Here is a 21,764-nt window from a genome sequence, read left to right as displayed (position 1 = left end):
GTAATATCTTTAAAATGAGCAAATGCACAGCGGAATATTTCTTTCATACCTGAGAAAACATGCTTAAAAGTGTCAACCAAAAGGTTGGTGAGTTAATTAGTTTATCATAATCAATCGTTTCCATAATTTTAATAGACCACGAGATTTCATTTTCATAGTTAACTGCAGGAACACTCATGTGCAAAAATCATTCATATGGTGAACACCTGGTAACCGACATTAACAAATGCATCTAGAATATCCCCAAATATACAGGTACACTTATCTGTATATAAAATTGAAGTACTAAAGCATCCGTAAACCAGATGGGACGTGTCAAAGTCCATAGATCTATCTTCAGGATTCACGTCAATTTGGGGGTCTATTCCCAAATTCTTAGGCTACCAAGCTAAAAATGGTGATATCCGGTATAATAATTTAACTATAGAATGTAGTTTCAGTACTTGTGTCTATTTCATAAAACAGTTATAAAAGCAGCGCATGTATTCTCAGTCCCAAAAATATATATTGCAAAAGCATTTAAAAAGGGAGCAAATGAAACTCACAATACAATATTTTGTAGTAAAAATATGCATACGCCGGAATTGAACAATGCAGGGTTGGCCTCGGATTCATGAACCTATATCATTTATACATATATTAACACATATAATTGTAATCGAACAAATTTATATATATATATATATATATATATATATATATATATATATATATATATATATATATTAGTGCTATCATTTTTATATTAATAACTTATATGTTTCATAAATATATTCATTTTATGTATTTTAAAAAAATATATAGTTATGTTATATGTATTAAGTATAGTTTTATATAACTATTAGTTATTTGATAAAATGATATTAATAACAATACATAAGAAGTTGTATCTTTTTATGATAATAATAATAATATTAATAATAATCATAATAATAATAATAATAATAATAATAATAATAATAATAATAATAATAATAATAATAATAATAATAATAATAATAATAATAATAATAATAATAATAATAATAATAATAATAATAATAATAATAATAGTATGTAATACTAAGGATGATGAAAATTATACCATTTTAAGCATCATCGTCATTCGATTAACATATTTATCATCATCACCATGTAACATCTTATTCGTAACCCTCATCATAATATCATCATCACTCAAACTAGCATCATCATCATCATCTTTATCACTTTCTTATCATGATCATGACCATGAAAACTTATTCATTTATTATTATTTTCACATCATAACGAAACAATTATTATCGTATATAACACCATCATTATCTATTTATCATTATATGATCATCATCTCTAACCCATCATCAATATACATATCATTCGGCCCAACATAAACAAACACTGCCCAAAGTTTCAAGTCATCGTAAAAATTAAATGGCCCAACATAACAAATTAGAAGCCCACGTTAAGTGTATGGATTCAAGGCCAGTTAACTTGTTTCATTTAAATACACCGATGGTTTTTGGGGTTTTGTCTGGAAACAGAAACAATAAACGCTTCAACCTCATACATCATTCCATCATCTTCATTATTTTAACGAGAATATACACAGAAACTTACTGCAGCCGTAGCAGCATTTGCAGCTACACAGTAACAGTCTTCTTGACTGTTTTGAAGAGCAAAAGCAATAGAAACACGAACAAATTAGCTGCACAGTAGCAGGTTAACAGTTTGCAGAGGTGGTGGTTGTTTATGGGAGAAACAGAAATAGACTCAACAGTTCAGGTGAGATCGATGGGTTTCAAGAAGGTCTCTTCGTTGTTCATCACCACTGTATCACTATTCATTATCTTCTTCACTCGTCATCATCGTTTTTAGTTTTATCAGTGATCAGAAAACAATCAGGTGCAGTAGTCTGGGTGGTAGCATTCGAACCAGAATAACAGGAAATCAAGAGAGTGAGTTCGTGGTATTTGAGGTTGTGGTGGTTAATGGTTTAGTGGTGGTTGTTTGTGATAGCGAGTGGTGGTTGCAACAGAAAAATAAATGGCAACAGTCTAGTGGTTTACAATGGTGATGATTACGACATAAAACAGAAACGAATCTAGTAGCATCAAATAGCGATATAAGGTTTGATGGACTGTAGCAGTAGCAACGTGAATGATTTAATGATGATGATGGAGGTGGTGTTTAATTGGGCGTCTGGAAACGTAATAAGAAGTGGGTTTTATTGATTGGGTTTCGAATAATAAGAGAACAGAACAAAACATAGAAGTTAAGTAACTGTAGAGTTTATGTAGTGTTGGTGACGGTTGTGGAAGTGGTGGTTTCAGCTGACTTCTAGTAATAGCAGCAGGTGTTTTCTGGCCTTCGAGCAACAAACCGAAGAGGAATACAGCAGCCTTCATATGTCGAGCAAGTGATGGTGTTTTGACAGTTTACGTGATAGAAGGTGGTGATAGTGATGGTGTTAGATGGTTGTTGGTGGGGATGGTGATAAAAAGGTAATTTTGGTTGAGATGGTGGATATGAAAACCGTAAGCAGAAACATGGTGGTTTGAGATGGGTTTACCAAGGAGACAAGGAGAAATATAAATAAGTTATGGTAGTATGCAGTAAACATTTTTGGTTGTGATGTACTAGGTGATGGTGTCGTAATTAAGGTGGCCGGGTTGTTGAAGAAGGAGAAGGAAGAAGTAATACAATTATAGAGATGGGGTGATATGGGTTATTATCTATCATGTGAATATATAGATATATATCTGTATGGATATGTATATAATAGATTAAATAGATGGAAAAGAAAGATGGGAAAGGAAACAGAATATCTATCAAGTGGATTGTGATGTTAGTTGCAAGTGGGTTTTAAATTTCTATCTTTATGTGCATGTATCTGACTATATATCTATATATATAATATGTAAATGATATGATATGGTAATGGTAATAAGAAAAGAGACGGTAATGTTCAACATCAATTGGATGTGGGGTATTGAGGTATCAATCAACAAAGAAAATAGAATACATAAGTCCAATTTGAAAAGTGAAAGTCTATAAGCTATGTGACGTATATGTAATATATATATATATATATATATATATATATATATATATATATATATATATATATATATATATATATACACACACACACACACACATATATAGGGGCAGGATCAATGGAGAAGTAACCAATCGGGGGGAAGCGGGGGGAAGCAAATTTTTTTTTCTTCATTTTTTTTTAATTTTTTTTCCGGCATCAAGATCACACGAAAATATGAACATTTAGAAGAGCACTTCGTGATGAATGTTATTATTTAGGCGGGAAAACGATCGACAAAAATAACATTCAAGATAATATTGTTCGTGAAGAATATGAACTTTTTTTTTTCATGTTTTATGAAGTAAAATTTAGCCCGATTTAGAGTTTAGGGTTTAGGGTTTAGGGTTTGGTGTTTTGGGTTTATTCCATAAACTCAAAACACCAAACCCTAAACCCTAAACCCTAAACTCTAAACTGTTCATGTTAAAAACTCAATCTAAATCCTAAATCTAAACCCTGAACCCAAAATTTCTAAACCCTAATATCTAAACCCTATAAACCCTAATATCTAAACCCTAATATCTAAAACCCAATAGCTAAAACCTCAACATATGCTCGAAAAACACGATAATTGTTATATATTACTTCTTCGATCGTTTTCCCGCCAAAATAAAAACATTTATCACAAAGTGTCTCTACTAAATGTTCATATTTTCATCCCATCTATAATGTTCGTGAACAAAGCTTTTTCAAAAAACGAAAAAAAAAGTTTTTGCTTCCCCCCACTCCCCCCCGATTGGTTACTTCCCTCTTGATCCTACCACTATATATATATATATATATATATATATATATATATATATATATATATATATATATATATATATATATATATATATATATATATATATATATATATATATATATATATATATATATATATATATATATATATATATATATATATATAAAGTTTGTGAAGAAAAAATAAAGTAAGCACACTAATCCTCATTCATAATTTAATTATCACGGATGAACATGATTTGAAATAAGTGGGTTGAATTATGGTACATATAAATAACATAAAGTAAACATATAATAATAATATCAATTATAAACGTGTGATGGCAGTCCCATTTTGTTTTCTAATTACCGACGATTTAACACGGAGAGTATATCGTGCTCCGTTGATAATTAGTGGCGGATATAAGTACACTAAAAAATTCTAAATTTTTACATCAATTATATTTATTTATTCTAGTCATTTTATAGAAACAGTCATTAACTGTTTAAAATTATTGAATAAAAATTGAACCTACTATTAGCGCTCAATCCCAGGTAAAATATAAAAAGTGTTAAAATTTCACCAATAAATCTTAAACATGTTTTTAATAAGTCTAAAATTTATCTAACACATTTTGGAATCACCGTTTATTTTAAAATCATATAAGTTTAATTTTAACTTGTTTAATATCAATCCGAACATCAAACGAGTCTACAATAATTTAATATTTATTTTTAATATACTTTATTTATATATAGATATGTTTTAAATAATAGTTATTATAATATTCTATTTTTATTATTATTTTACATAATTAATTTTAATAACAACAACATATAATATTTCAAATTATATATTCAATTATATATTCAATTATATATATATATATAAAAATATATATATATATATATATATATATATATATATATATATATATATATATATATATATATATATATATATATATCTATTTACAATCAATTGTTCGTGAATCGTCGGAAATGGTCGAAGTCAAATGAATGTACGAAAATAGTTCAAAAATTTTGAGTTTCAACTTTACAGACTGTGTCAGAATATTAAATCGTATCGAGAGTTTGATTTAAAATTAGTCGAAATTTTCCGGGTCGTCACAGTACCTACCCGTTAAAGAAATTTCGTCCCCGAAATTTGATAGAGATCATCATGGTTGACAATAAGTATGTTTTCATGACGAATATGAGTTGATAAATAGAGTTTTATCATCCTTGAGTAATATGAATGAAACAATTCGATTACTCAAAACGTTAGAGTGAAGCTATCACAAAAGAGTGAAATGAGGAAAATAAGATTCGTCTTGACTTTAAGTAAAGCGATTAAGATGTCTTGGATTCGTAGGTTAAATCTTTGAATTTCGAATGATCATGACTAACGTTCCAAGAAAGGAATGGTAATAACACGATCTAAAGTGTTAAATTACCAGAAATCACGAAAAGATAGAAATATCAAGAAAATATTTTCTTGATATGTTTAGAGGTTAAGTAGAATGAAAGAGTTATGTAAATGGCACATGATGAGGGTATGATCTGTGAATCATCACGTTCCATTAGAAATTCAGCATGACTTACTGTAATATAACCACGTTGGCCGGGGGTCATTATATTATACTAACTCATGCTTCAACTCGCAACACTACTCCAGAAACATTCATAATTTAAACTCAAAGGTTTCAAAATTAGAAACTAAAATAGTTTCCTTTATGATGTGATACAGATAACGCAAGGAGATATATGATTTCAGATAAGAATAGTTATGAAAATATCTTCAGAAATATCAAGGATATTTATAATGAAAAATATGATGATATCTTAGAATATCTAAGACCAGTGGATGATGAAGAATATTGTCCGCAAGGGTTTAGAGTAAAGAGCAAGGTATTCGCTAAAGACTTCAGCAGACACTGAATCATTTGGATTCTTTGAAGGTAGATTTAGTCTTTGTGATTTGTCCACAGCCTCCTTCATGGTTTGCTCAATCTGTTTTCCAGTTCCAAACCTTCTCTATTTCTGAACTTTTTCAACACACTATTCTTTATCATCAAACTTTTGACTGTTACGGTTGTCTACAGTTTCTGCTGCTTCATTCAGCTTTTTTTTTCTTTTTTTTTTTAAATTCAGGGTATTGATTCGTAGACTGGGTGCTTTTTCAGAATTTCAGAATTGAAGGTCAACATTTTCAGGAGTTTCACGTTATATGTATACACATAATTGTTGAAGTGAAAACATTGCGAGATTCGAGATTGATGAATGATGATTCTCGGTAGTTGGTATGGCAATTATTGTTACAGGATGTAGGTGAGTACATGATGGGGTTTCATGAATAATATAGATATTTTTCAGAGAGACTAAGCCAAAGTTGCCGGTACATCTGCTGATAATGTGGTGGAATATAAAAGGTTCCCTGATAATAATAAAAGAGCACGCATATATATCAAGGTTATAATAAGGTTGTTTAACGAAAGTCGAAGTTGATTTGATGGAGCTGTGACAAAACTGGCTATCTCGAACAAGAGTTGCAAAGTTATTTTCGGTAATAATAACACTAAAGGAATTAGCACAACTACGTGTTAAACGTTTATTCAGTTTCTGAGAGTTTTTCAGGTGCATAACTATATGCATAAATTTTTCCTTCCGTAGATGAAGTGTGGTTGGTTCATCCTCTCAATTGAGGTGTTTTCAAGAATCATGAAAGGTTTGAATGCAGATTGTAATTGTCAAGATACAAATGAGGTATAAGATGAAATCAAGTGGCAAACTTGAAGAAATGTTTAGTTTCATATGTTATAATCAATATTTTAATTCATTTTAATTGTCCAATATTAGTAGTCCACAGTTAGTAGTCCACAGTTAGTAGTTCAATAATTCATATATAGTTTAATATATAATATTCAAATTAATTAATACGTATCGTGACCCATTTTATACATGTCTCAGACTCGATCACAACTCAAAGTATATATATTATTTTAGAATCAACCTCGACCCTTTATATTCTAACTCGAGCATTACCATAATATAGAGTGACTTACGGTTATTCCAAATAATTTATATAGATGACGTCGATATGATATGTCAAAACATTGTATATGTGTCCCGATTTATCCGACGATATTTAAAGTGCGTAAAATAAATAACAGAAATTAAATGACGATAAATAAAATTACAAGAATTAAAATTGCTATAAATAAATTGCGATAAATAAATGCAATAAGGAATTAACAGTTAACTAGGAACAGTTAGCTATGATTTTGTTAGCGTGGATTCTTAACAAAATTTCTCATAGTTAATTTGTTTGTTTTTAACAAATTTTATTTTTGTCCAATGTTTTCTTCATTATGCTACTTGTTGGATTCTGATAAGTCAAAATCCAAATATGAAATTGAATGAAAATGGTTATTCTGCAGTGAACGGATGCGTATATCTGTGAATGTAAGTAGGATAGTAAATGACCGTTGAATCAGATTCGAAGAATGTACAGTGTAACTTATTAATGTAAAATCTAAATATTCCTCGGGTATTACCTACCCGTTAAAATATTTTCACCATTAACAGTTTGTACAAAAGAATTTTTAATTGCAACCTTTATGAAAACATATATACATATATATTTTCTTCAGATGTAATCATGGATTTAATGAGTTAATATGATATTAATCTCATTTGCTTTTCGGTTTGAGCTAGAATAAATAATCTCTAAGACTTTAGAGATTACATAATCGCCATGCTCAATGAAGATAAATGATATAGAATGATTATGAAGAACAAAGATAATCGATGTAGAACAGATATGTAGAATACATAATCTCTAAGACTTTAGAGATTACATAATTGCCACCTAATAGTTCTCCAATGAAGTCATGAATAAATACTTCATTGGTTATTGTTGTTGGTACTCCTTGGTATCTATGGTGCGTATGACGTTGATGCTCGAGGTATAGATTGTGATGTTGAGGTGTGGGATGCGGATGTGGTTGTTGTGGATGGTGGTACTGGTTATGCAGCTGGTGCTGCTGATGCTCGTAGATATTTCACCATATTCTCCAGAGTCACTATTCGAGCGCAAAGCTCGTTGACTTCTTCTATTATACCGGTATGATTGTCGGTTCGGACGAGCGGGCGAATAAGATCCAGAATTTGAGATAGTATATGATCATGGCGAGATACTCTGGAAAAGAGAGAGAAAATGGTATTACGGACAGGTTCGCCGGTAAGTGCTTCAGGTTCTTCGTCAAGAGAAAAATGTGGTAAATGGAAGGGATCGCCTTCTTCTTGTCTCCAATGATCAAGTAAGCTACGAACCATCCCCAATTCATCCAGAATAGGTGATGGCTAATTGGTTGATCCATTCCGGTCACAGTGCTTTCGGAGCTCGGGTGAAACTCCATATCGGAATCCGAGGGACTTGAACTAGTGGTGAGTTCCATTTCGTACGATTGAATAACGGATTATTCGGTATGAAATGATTTCCGGCTATCGAATGGTATTCTAATTACATAGAATATCTATATATATAGAACAAAAGATTTTGTAGATTACTGAGGGATTTATGGAATATGTCAGGCAAAGTTTACAGTAACAGATACGCTAAGATATGAATTAGCAGATACGCTAAGATATGAATTTTGTCTATACACTATTCATGTAATCAATGAAGTAAAATGTGTCTAGACTAAGAATGATAAGCATGTAATTTTCTGACAAGAAATGATAAGCAAAACTTTTTGACATGCAACTAAGGTCGAAGTCCAGACTTACTAATGCATCTAAATAACTATCAGTTAGACACACTAATGCAAGACCTGGTTCGCTAAGACCACCGCTTTGATACCAACTTTAACGACCCGTTCATATCAATTATAAATGATTCACATCAATTAGTTTCATCGCGAGGCATTTGACCTCTATATTATAATTTTACAAACATTGCATTCGTTTTTAAAAGACAAACTTTCATTACATCGAAAGTTGACAGGCATGCATACCATTTCATAATATATCCAAACTATAAATGACTTAATAATAATCTTGTTAACTTCAATGACTCGAATGCAACGTCTTTTGAAATATGCCATGAATGACTCCAAGTAATATCTTTAAAATGAGCAAATGCACAGCGGAAGATTTCTTTCATACCTGAGAATAAACATGCTTAAAAGTGTCAACCAAAAGGTTGGTGAGTTCATTAGTTTATCATAATCAATCGTTTCCATAATTTTAATAGACCACAAGATTTCATTTTCATAGTTAACTGCAGGAACACTCAACTGCAAATATCATTCATATGGTGAACACTTGGTAACCGACATTAACAAATGCATCTAGAATATCCCCAAATATACAGGTACACTCATCCGTATATAAAATCGAAGTACTAAATCATCTGTAACCCGGATGGGACGTGTCAAAGTCCATAGATCTATCTTCAGGATTCGCGTCAATTTGGGGGTCTATTCCCAAATTCTTAGGCTACCAAGCTAAAAAACGTGATATCCGGTATAATAATTCAACCATAGAATGTAGTTTTAGTACTTGTGTCTATTTCGTAAAACCGTTATAAAAGCAGCGCATGTATTCTCAGTCGAATTATTTGGCACACTTGTGAAGAAATGAACTTTTGACCAACTTATGTTCTGAGTTTAGAGGCTAACCTTACATGGTTAGAACCTACACTCAAAGAGCTTTCCAGAGATAGTAAATTTACTTAAAATGGATGTCTAGATCAATAGAAACACCTACATTTATGTCATGATAAAACTAGTCGAAAACAGTCTATTCTTAAAACTATGAACTAGTAACTTTTGAAACTAAGAATCAAAATGGAAATGTAAGATTACTTAAGGGATTGATTTTAAACCTAATCCAATTACTATATTAAATAGTAAGACCTCTGACCTCATAATATTCATTAGGTCTCAAGCCGGATCACCGTAAACTATCTAAACCGCACTTTTTGAGCTTCGCACCGTGTTGCACCAATTGTGAGTTTCATAGTTCCCTTTTTCAAATACTTTTGGGCTGAGAATCATGCTTACTTTTTATATACATGTTTTATGTTTTCCAAAACATGCGTACTGTTTTACTATGCTTTATTTATAAAGTTTCTTATTATTAAATAACACTTTATGCATTTCGAAGTTTGTTATATGTGAGTTTTATGCTAAAAAGCCCTTAACTCGGTAGTATTAATTACAGTGACTTGTAAGTGCGAATCACTAGAACAGATATGTTAGGTTTGACAACCTCACCCTACCTTTAACTGTGGCACTAGTTACTTCAACACAATACATTTGGCATAGTGTATAGTCCAATATAGGGTAAAGGAAAATCATGTAGGATATTACATGTGGTGTTAAGCTTATTACCGAGTGCTCAGGAAACATATACACTTTCAAACTGTATGGAAACCATGATAACTGTGGAATCTTATAAACCATGGAACTGTTTACAAACTTGATATGTTACGAACTACGAACTTATTTTCGTACTTGAAATCTTGAAATCATATTACTTCTAAACTGTTTATGAAGTTGAGATCTTGTGATCTGTTTTACTATCAAACCATTTATGGAACATAAATTGGCCGCCTATGCTTATCCGCATACGACTTTTGTCGATCTTGTGCCGCTTTGAGGCGAGCACAAATCACATCAATCTTTTGGTTCGTCTCAAAAACCACTTCGGTACCACCAACTTCCTTTTGACCCACCTCACCCTAACAAATCAGGGTTCGACATCATCGCATATAAAACATCTCATACGGTGGCATCCCAATACTAGCATGGTAGTTATTATTGTACAAAAACTCCACCAATGGTAAATGCTCATCCTAACTTCCACCAAAGTCAATTACACACGTCCGTAGCATATCTTACAAAGTTTGGATGGTCCTTTCGCTTTGACCGTCCTTTTGAGGATGAAAAGTGGTGCTCAATTTCACTTGAGTACCCATTTCGGTATGAAACTTATCCCCAAATCGAGAAGTAAAATGCGTATCTTGATCCGAAACAATAGACACCAGTACCCCGTGTCTCGAAATCACCTCTTTAATGAACAACCTTGCCAACATCTTTGACGAAATCATCTAGCGTATAGGAAGAAACAAGGAGCTTTTCGTTAACTGATCAACGATTACCTAAATTGTATCATATTGGGTCCTCGCCATTTTTGGCAACTTCGTGATAAAATCCATGGTAAGATGTTCCCACTTCCACTTCTGAATCTCTAACGGTTGCACCATACCATAAAGCTTTTGATGCTCGGCCTTCATTAGCAAGCAAGTAACACATTGCTCAACATACTTAACCACATCACACTTCATATCGGGCCACCAATACTCTTTCTTCAAATCAAGATACATCTTTGTAGCACTGGGATGAATAGAATACTTTGATTTGTGTGCCTCATCAAGTAGTACCGTACGGTGACCACCCAATTTTGGCACAAACACCCGACCTTGAAAACATAACAACCAATGCGTGCCTAGGACAATCGACTCCGTTTATCCTTGAATTCGCTCTTCACGCTTATGATTAACAATCGCCTAAATTTGAACCTCACCGAGTTTCTCGAGAAAATCATTTGAAAGAATCGTTCGCAACTATTTTACTTTCAAACTCGAAACTTGGTTCTTCCGAATTAACGCATCCGCAACCACATTAGCTTTACCCGGGTGGTAAAGTATCTCAAGATCGTAGTCCTTCAACAAATCCAACCATCGCCGTTGACGGTTGTTTAAGTCGCGTTGTTCAAAGAAGTACTTCAAATTCTTATGATCCGAATAAATAGTACAATTAACACCATAAAGGTAATGTCACCAAATTTTCAACGCATGAACCACCGCCACCAACTCAAGATCATGAGTCGGGTAGTTCTTCTATTGCTCTTTTAATTGTTTCGAGGCATAAGTGATCACTTTACCCCTTTGCATGAGAACACAACCGAGCCCATTAATCGAGGCATCACAATGCACCACCATGTCTTCCATCCCTTCCAATAACTCTAATATCGGAGCTTGGCACAATTTTCTCTTCAATAGTTGAAAAGCATTCTCTTGCACATCACCCCATTCGAACTTCACCTTCTTCCGAGTTAGCTTCGTTAAGGATGAAGCAATCTTGAAAAAATCTTGAGTAAACCGATGATAATAACCAGTGAATCCGAGAAAACTTTGGACTTCCGTAGGTGTAGTCGGCCGTTCCTAATGATACGCATACCCGATTAGCTTGGGGTGCGCATCACACTTGCACCATGCGTGCAAAGCCCTTGCACTATGGCACTCCAGGTGCAAGTAAATACACGCTAGGCATGGCTAAAGCGCACTGTATGGAGCTAACGTGTCCTGTACAAACCACGATGTAACGACCCGACTTTTTCGACTTATATTTATGCTTTATACTTTCACGAATCTGCATATATGTGCGTACTGAATATTCTAGGATCATTATTCATGTTAATTACCTTCGTTAATATCTTAAAACGTGTTATTAAGTGCTTAATCAATTAACTTGATCCTCGAATGCTTTTATGACCGTTAGTGTCACTTGTCGTTTAGAACAAGCTATGTACTTAGTACACGTTAAACTTTTATCATAATTGGAGCGTTATGACTACTTAATCATAATTGTTATTTCTTAATGACAATTACTTGGCTTGTTGGTTCCTTAATTACGCTTAGTGTTTTACTAATTTACACTAGTTAGTATTATTGGGCTTTTTGCTTTAATAGACTTAGTTTATCAAAGGCCCACCCTACTCAAGTTAATGGACTAGTTTAGTGGACTAATTAATGGGTTGGTTAGCCCATTTAACTAAAAACAAAACCCATTAAGTATTAAGACAAAATGGCATGCATGCTTATATACCACTACTTACATCATGCTACATGGTATCCCAACATGCCTAAATCACCATTGTACCACCACCATGGACCACACCACCCCACCACCCCTAAACCTTCTATTTTGGGGACACACTACAACCACCTTAAATTCAAACTTCATCCTCATTTCACACTTCATTTCATTTCTCAAAACACACACACATTTTCTCTCAAGTTTTCTCTCTAACTTTCTCACACTAAAAGCTTAATAACTTGTAAGTTTCTTAAATTTCTTTCTACCTTTTTCTTTCTTATTCACGGATTCATTATCATTATCATGGGATCAAGCTTTTTAGCTTTTGATCTTGTTATATCTTGTAGATTCAAACTTTGATTGAAAATCTTCAAGAACATGAAGGATTCAAGCTTTTTAGCTTTGAATCTTCATTACTTTGTTAGATCTAAGTTTTATAGCTTAAGATCTCTTTATTTATGTTAAAGGAACAAAACCTATGTTTATGATCTTCATGTAACTTGTAGATCTAACTCTTTGCTTTAAAGATCTTCAAGAACATTAGAAATACAAGCTTTCTAGCTTGAGGTTTCTACAAAAAGTTAATTAAAAGATCAAGTTTATTAACTTATGATCTTCTTTAATTTGTTGTACTTTAAATTTGTAACTTGTGTTTTCATTAAACAAATATACAAGCTTACTAGCTTGAAGTCTCATAAGTGTTGTTAAGAAATCCAAGCTTTCTGGCTTAGGGTTTTATTATTTTGTTTGATCTAAGTTATGTAACTTATGGTCATCCAACTTGTTAAAACAAAAGCTCATTAGCTTATATTCATTTTACTTTGCAAAAATCTAAGTTTTATAACTTAAGGTTTTGTAAAAGTTGAAAGTCTAAGTTCTATAACTTAGGGTTTCACCTAGAACATAAGATCTAGACTTTTTAGTCTAAGATCTTCAATATTTAGCTAAGATCTAAGCTCTATATCTTAAGGTCTTGCTTGATTGGTTTGAATCCAAGTTTATAGCTTTAAATTTCAATTAGAACTTGTACTTGTGTCAAAACTAAGAACTTGATGTAACTTTGGTTCATCATCTTGCTCAAACTCTTAAATGAGGTGTACTTCTTTCTTAGTCTTGACATTTGTGTGTTGATGGTTAAAACTTGGTCAAAGTAATGCTAAAACATCAAGAGTTGTACACTTGAGGCTTATACGCATCAAGGATGAGAACCGTGATAAGCATCAAACACCAAGAAACCCACCGGAGCACTTATTTATGTTTTCCAGGGTGTGATCAGACTCCTGGGGCTTCCAGATAGTTTAGGATTTATAGTCTTCCAAACTTCACTACGCCTTCGTAACGACATGCTGAAATTTCTGACCTACTCGCGCTTGAACCGTCGCCACGGTTAAACAACATCGAGTTAGGATCTGATTTTTGGACAGCGGCAAGAAGACTCACAAACGGAGCCTTGGCCACTAGCCACACATCATTTTATTTTGTATAGAGGTCGTAGTGGCTGTTCGAAGTCAGCCCTTTGTTTCGATCTCTATTCTTGTTGAAAACTTACTTTATCTTTTACGTATGATGATAATGATGATACTTAAGACTTAACTTACATACTTTTAAACTTTTTGGGATGAATTACTGACTTAGTAACCTTTTACCTAGGTTGAGGACCTTTTGGACCGACTTACTACTTGCTTACACTTTCGTGTCGATTTTTTCGCACATTCACTATTAGTTATAGCTCCCTTTTTACTTTAACTATTTTTGGGACTGATAATACATGCGCTTTTTATATTTTACATACTAGACACGAGTACTTAAACTTTATATATGTGTGGGTGACATAACGGCACAAATATTCCCTTAGCTTGGTAACGTTTAGTCATTGGTTTATGAACCGGTGAACGCGAATCTTAGATATGGATCCATAGGGTTTGACATCCCCACTCGGGCTAGTCGCGCTAGCATTTAATGGGTGTTTAATACTTCGTCTGTTTTAACGCACTCGCCAAGTGTACTTTTAGGGGGTGATATATTATTCTTTGTTATGTTAGTTACCAAGTGCCCACGGTTAAGCATATACTTTTCATACTGTTTTGAATACGAAATCTCGTGGTCTACATTACATTGTTGTTTACAATAAAACTATAGCTCACCAACATTCGTGTTGAATTTTAAAGCATGTTTTATTCTCAGGTAACTAAGACATTTATTGCCTCCGCTGTAATAGACTTATTGTGTTAGACTTCCACTGCATTGTTAGAGATGTCTCTTAAGCATGGACTTTTTATTTTGCATTCACTACTTATGTTTAATTTGAACCATGGTTTGTAATGACCTAAGTGTCACGTACTAATGTTAATGCTTTCTATTCGTAGAAGCACGTTACTTTTGTAAAACATTTGTCGTTGGTAAAAACGTTATCTCTTTATGACATCATATAGTGTTTTACCGTGTAATGGACCTGTTGTTGATGATCCGTACCATAGAGGTTTTTGGACGGGGCATCACAGATCCCTACAAAAAGATAGAAGGTACAGACATCCAGCATAAAAGTAACTAGTACTGTTCTCTGGTCCCCTCCTCTAAGCATTAAGGCGTGACAGACAGAAAAGTAATAGGGAACATGTGGCACCAATAGGAAAACGGTGCTACAGCTATAAATAACGGACTAGAATCACAAGACAGAGAGAGGATTCATTGGGATTTACACCTATACTATTTTTAGTATCAAAGTACAAACTAGCTGTGCCACCTATAAGGCGTAACTCTACCCACGCTACCAGACTCACAACACGACACTAGATACTATTGATCTACAGGTAATGTTCCATGAACATAAATCCTTCAACCCATCGCGAGCCATCACAAACTGGACAACACGTTGATGATGGGTCTATGTTTAACCACCCCTGCTAAGATCCTCATCTCGTGAGGGGTTATTCACGGTACTCCGGACCGGAGAGTTAAACTCAATTGACCCTTAAATGCCCCTTCTTTGATGTCAAGCATGGACCGAACCCGAAACATCTATTCTATGCTTGATCAGTTCCCAACTCTTAACTGCCTCAATCTTCCCCGTATCCACTTTAGTTCCCTCGTGGTTCACAATATGGCCAAGGAATTGCACTTCCGTTAACCAAAATTTACACTTGGAGAATTTCGCATACAACTTCTCCTTATGCAACGTCTTCATCAACTCCCGCAATTGATGCTCATGTTCCTTCATACTCTTTGAATAAATGAGTATGTCATCAATGAACACAATTACCGACTTGTCCAACATAGGTTGGCACACTCGGTTCATAAGGTCCATGAATGCCGCAGGCGCAGACGTAAGACCAAAAGGCATCACAACAAACTTAAAATGCCCATAACGCGTCTGAAACGCCGTCTTCTCAATATCTTCTTCTCGGATCCGCATTTGACGATAACCGGATCGCAAATCAATCTTAGAGAAATAACACACACCTTGAATTTGATCAAATAAATCGTCAATCCTAGGCAACAGATAGCGATTCTTGATCGTCACCTTATTAAGCTCACGGTAATCAATGCACATATGCATACTACCGTCTTTCTTCTTCACGAACAAGCACCCCATGGCGATCTACTCAGTCGAATAAAATCCTTTTCTAACAACTCTTGGGTTTGGTTTAACAACTCATGCATCTCGGTTGGTTCCAAACGATAGGGAGTTTTGGCAATGGGATTTGCCCCCGGAACCAACTCTATGCGAAACTCCACCTGTCTTACCGGCGGGACACCAGTAATTCATCAGGAAAAACATCTTCAAACTCATTCACAATAGAAATAGATTTAATGGGAGGTGGCTCATCATGAGTATCAAACACATGGGCTAAATAAGCCATACCTCCACTAGACACGAGTTGACGCGCCCGAGCATAAGTACAAATAGGCACGGGACGTTTTCGAGCTTCACCATACACGATTAGCTCTCCCCCACTTGGGGTTCTTACCCTTAAAAATTTCTCATGACAATCAAGATTAGTCATGACAATCAAGATTAGCTCTATTATGATCTAGCCAATCCATACCCACAACGACATCAAATTCACCCAAAGTAATAGTATCCAAGTCAATATCAAACTTCTCGGTTCCGAAATCAATAACACAATTTTTGTACACCCCATTAGCCACCAAGAACCTATGATCGACGATCTCGACTTGTAAAGGAGAGTCTATATCACATAAAGGACAGTCTAAAGTAGCCACATATTTTAAAGAAATATAGGACATATCGGCACCACTATCAAATAACACCTTTGTGGATTTAGAATTAACTAAGAAAGTACCCGAAACCACATCGTTGGAATTCTTAGCATCATCGGTAGTTATCAAGAAATTTCGGTCCCTCGCAGGGCCCGCCGCCTTTTCTAACTGCTTGGCGTTGTCGTAGCTTTTATCACCCGTCATTAAGTTGGGACACTCGGACTTCCGGTGACCCTCTTTATGGCAATTAAAACAAGTGATCTTACTCTTAGAGGACGGGTTTGGGCAATCCCGGGACATGTGTCCTTTTTGCCCACAAGTATAGCAAGTAGGGGCATAAACCTCGTAACCTCCTTTCTTCACACTACCCACACTTTCGGCCCCACTCTTAGCCTTCTTACTCGGGACACTACTTGCCTCAAACTTCCTCTTACTCGTAGTAATATCATTAAATTTCGGATCATTGGGTTCAAAACCTTTCGCCACATCAAACAACTTGGCAAAAGTATTAACATGACCAAGGCTAATTTTCGCCCGAAGGTCATCGTTCAATGCCTTATGAAAATCCTCCATCATTATACAGTCGTTCCTTAGATATTCGGGACAAAAACCGCACCTTAACAAGGAACATAGACTTAAAAGTGTTTAGGTTCATAGACCCTTGATGCAAGTTTCGTAACTCCTTCTGAATTTAGGTGAGATCGGCTTGAGTGCAATACTCCTTAAAAAACTCGGTCTTGAAATTGTCCCAAGAAAAAATGTCATAACCCGTCCTTAACCATAAGAACGTGTTAGATAACGTATGATTTCATTGCGAGGTATTGACCTCTATATGCGACATTTTTAAAAAGGAAAACTGCATATATTATACATTACAAACCAAACCATTATTTTTTTGTTACAAGCTTTAGACAATAAAAAGATGATTATCGTTTAGCGATAATCTTCGACTTACAAACTTTACAAATGATAATAACAACACGATTTCTAGCATATTTTACAACACACGTCCTCGGATATGCAGTTTTATTTTTGACACAAGTATGAGTACGCATGATCCTGCTTAGATTCAACATAATGCAGCGGAAGCTTTAGAAATCACCTGAGAATAGACATGTTTTAAAAAGGTCAACATAAAGTTGGTGAAATATAGGTTTAGTGCGCAGCAATATATATATATATAGACCACAAGATTTCGTATATAAACATTTCAATAAAAGTATTCTAAGTGGTTGAGCACTTGGTAACCATACTTAACATTTTCACGTCGCATATTCCCTTTAATATGAAATCTTACTACACCGTACCAAGTGTAGTCACCAAACGAAGTACTGTGCAACCGTTGAATACTGGTCGTCCAGTCCGGTTGGGGTTGTCAGGCCCGATAGATCTATCAACAGGATTCGCGTTTACAATACCGCTGTAAATATAAGTTACCAAGCTACAGGGAAGTATGCCAGTGGTACAACTCAACGTAGAACATATTTTTCAGTTACTTGTGTCCATATCGTAAAACATAAAATACATGTATTCTCATCCCGAAATATTTAGAGTTTAAAAGTGGGACTATATACTCACTCTTGTCTTGATGATATATATATTTTGACTCGGTCTTCCGGTTGATATCACGAACCTATCCATATATAATATATCAATATGTTTTCATTTTTAAACAAACGTTATAAATATATACTTGTTATACTTTTAATACTTTGAATAATTCCTTAGTCCGTAGTTAGCATTCCGATGTTAGTAATTCAATTTTTAATGGTTCATTTTTAGATGTTTAATATACCCGCAATAAACAAAACCCCCAACGAAATAAATAAAACCCCATCGTATATGTATTGGTCGAGATTAATCTTGACCCATGGTACCGGTGTTGTCAAATGACGTGTTGCGTACATAAAGTACCGGTGTTGTCAAATGACGTGTTGCGTACAAACATGGGATCTTATGATTAATCTTCTCGTATTGTTTACGGGTGATCCTGAACCATATAAAATTGAATTATAAGTACATATATATAAAATATCATGTTATCTTAGAAATATGTGATTTATATCATTTTTTTCCAATTGATCCCGTAGTTGAAATGATCTAGGATAACCAATTTTGTTTCGGTCATAGTTTCTTCGTTACAAATCCGTTTTCGTTGATTCAAATTGCCATCTTCTTGGATCGAGTTCTTCTTTAAGACTATGAACTGTAAATACCTTGGTTTGTATTCAAAATCATACGGCATAAGTGAAACATTAGTGAAACATATGAAGTTAAACATTTTTGTTACAACAAAATCATTTAATGACCATTTTTCTAAAAATACTTATACTTTGAAAAACCAAGTTTTACCTTGTTAAATTAATATATACATAAGTTATATTACAGGTCTTGAAGTATTTTAAAAGTTAAGTTAGAAGGATCTATTTAGTTTGCAAACAAGTTTGAAAACATTCAAACTATGTTCTTGTTGTTAAACTTTTGTACCACAAAATAAGATAGCTATATATATATGAATCGAATAAGGTTATGAACATAGATTCTACCTCAAGTTCCTTGGATAAGTTTGCTGTAAAAGAGAAGTAAGAAGCTAGAATCAAAAGGGTGATAGAAGTGGATGAAAGATTGGTAGTAAGTTGGTGTTCTTGGAGGGTTTTCTTGAAGTGTTTTTGTATGGTTTTCTTATGGTGTTTTAGTATGGTTTTTGAAGCTAGATCTTCTTGGAAACTTTGCTGAATTGATTAAGGGTTTTAAGGCTCCAAAGTATGTGTGTGTTTTGGCTAGAAAGTTGAAGTAAAATGAATGAAGATGATGATACATATAAAGGCCTTAAAAAAACGTGGCATTAGGTGTTCATGGACAAAATTCTAGTTTGTAATCTTGCTAATTAGTCTTGCAATCATACAAAAGTAATTACCTTATACATAAGGCATGTACAAGGGCTGGTTAGGTGGTGATTTGATGTGTATATACCAATAGTAAATACGTATAGGAGCTAGGTATGATACGAGTACAAATACTCTAGGTATACGTATAGAAATTTTGTGAAAAATGGAATGAGGATTCAAATATAGCTATCTTTTGTGAATACACTTATATGGTTTTATGTATTTAAGTCTTTAAAAGTTATTAAATACATTACTTATACAATATATGTATAAACATTATATGTCTTAAGTATTTATGTCAAATAACGTTACGTATAGTTATCGTTTTGAAAACTTAAGTTAGTAGTTTCAAAATATACTTGTAACTTATTGTTATTAATATAAAATGTGGTATTAAAACATTCTTTAATCATGTTAAATATGTATATATACATATATATACACAAACGTATAATTATCATATTTTGTATAGTTCGTGATATCATCGGTCAAACTAGACGGTCAAACGTTATGTAAAACTCTTTTCGGAAATATAAATCTCATCAATTTGGATTGCTTATCATGTTGGCAAGGTTTAATTTATGTAAATATTAATCTTATAAGTATAGTATGATCGAAAAAGTGCGGTCGTTACATTACCTCCCCGTTAAATAAATTTCGTCCCGAAATTTTAAAATTGTACCTATTTTGCGTCATCGAGAAACAAATGCGGATACTTTCGTTTCATCTGATCCTCTCGTTCCCAAGTAAACTCGGGACCTCTTCTAGCATTCCAACGAACCTTAACAATCGGTATATTACTCTGTTTGAGCTGTTTAACTTCACGGTCCATGATTTCGATTGGTTCTTCGACGAATTGTAGTTTCTCGTCGACATGGATTTCTTCAAGAGGAATGGTGAGGTCTTCCTTTGCAAGACACTTCTTCAGGTTTGAGACGTGAAAGGTATTATGTACTCCAGCGAGTTGTTGCGGTAACTCGAGCCGATAAGCTACCGGTCCAATGCGTTCGATGATCTTAAACAGGCCTACGTACCTTGGGTTCAGTTTACCCCTTTTGCCGAAACGTATTACACCTTTCCAAGGTGACACCTTTAGCATAACCATGTCCCCGACCTGAAACTCTAATGGTTTCCTTCGAACATCGGCGTAGCTCTTTTGGCGACTACGGGCTGTTTTCAATCTCTCCTTGATTTGCACTATCTTCTCAGTCGTTTCATGTATGATCTCGGGACCAGTTAAATGTCGATCTCCTACTTCATTCCAACAGATAGGAGATCTACACTTCCTTCCGTACAATGCTTCGAATGGCGCAGCTCCAATGCTCGCATGATAACTATTATTATACGAGAATTCTGCTAACGGTAGATATTTATCCCATCCGTTTCCAAAATCGATCACACATGCCCTGAGCATGTCTTCAAGAGTCTGAATTGTTCTTTCACTCTGCCCGTCGGTCTGCGGATGATATGCGGTACTCATATCCAAACGAGTTCCTAATGCCTCCTGTAGTGATTGCCAGAATTTTGAGGTAAATCTACTATCACGATCGGATATAATGGAAATAGGTATTCCATGCCTTGAAACAACTTCCTTTATATACAATCGTAATAGTTTCTCCATTCTATCCGTTTCCTTTATAGGTAAGAAATGTGCAGACTTGGTGAGACGATCAACAATCACCCAAATGGTGTCGTATCCCCAGGCAGTCTTTGGTAACTTCGTGATGAAATCCATGGTAATACCATCCCATTTCCATTCTGAGATTTCTGGTTGTTGAAGTAACCCTGACGGCTTCTGGTGTTCTGCTTTGACCTTAGAACAAGTTAAACACTCCCCAACATATGTTGCAACGTCGGTCTTTAAATTAGGCCACCAATAACGTGTCTTAAGATCTTGATACATCTTTCCAACTCCAGGATGTATCGAGTATCTTGTCTTATGTGCCTCGTTCAATATCAACT

At 34.3% G+C, this 21,764-nt stretch overlaps 1 protein-coding gene across 1 annotated transcript; it reads right to left on the bottom strand.

Annotated features, from left to right (window-relative positions):
• Nucleotides 1-16,689: 16,689 nt before the first annotated feature.
• LOC139847365 (uncharacterized) lies at nucleotides 16,690-17,487 on the bottom strand. Its single transcript, XM_071837031.1, has one exon. The coding sequence runs from the start codon at nucleotides 17,485-17,487 to the stop codon at nucleotides 16,690-16,692; it is 798 nt and encodes a 265-aa protein (XP_071693132.1).
• Nucleotides 17,488-21,764: the final 4,277 nt, after the last annotated feature.

The sequence above is a fragment of the Rutidosis leptorrhynchoides genome, chromosome 1, assembly GCF_046630445.1.
Source record: "Rutidosis leptorrhynchoides isolate AG116_Rl617_1_P2 chromosome 1, CSIRO_AGI_Rlap_v1, whole genome shotgun sequence".
Lineage (NCBI taxonomy): Eukaryota > Viridiplantae > Streptophyta > Magnoliopsida > Asterales > Asteraceae > Rutidosis > Rutidosis leptorrhynchoides.
This window is presented reverse-complemented; position numbering and strand designations above follow the sequence as displayed.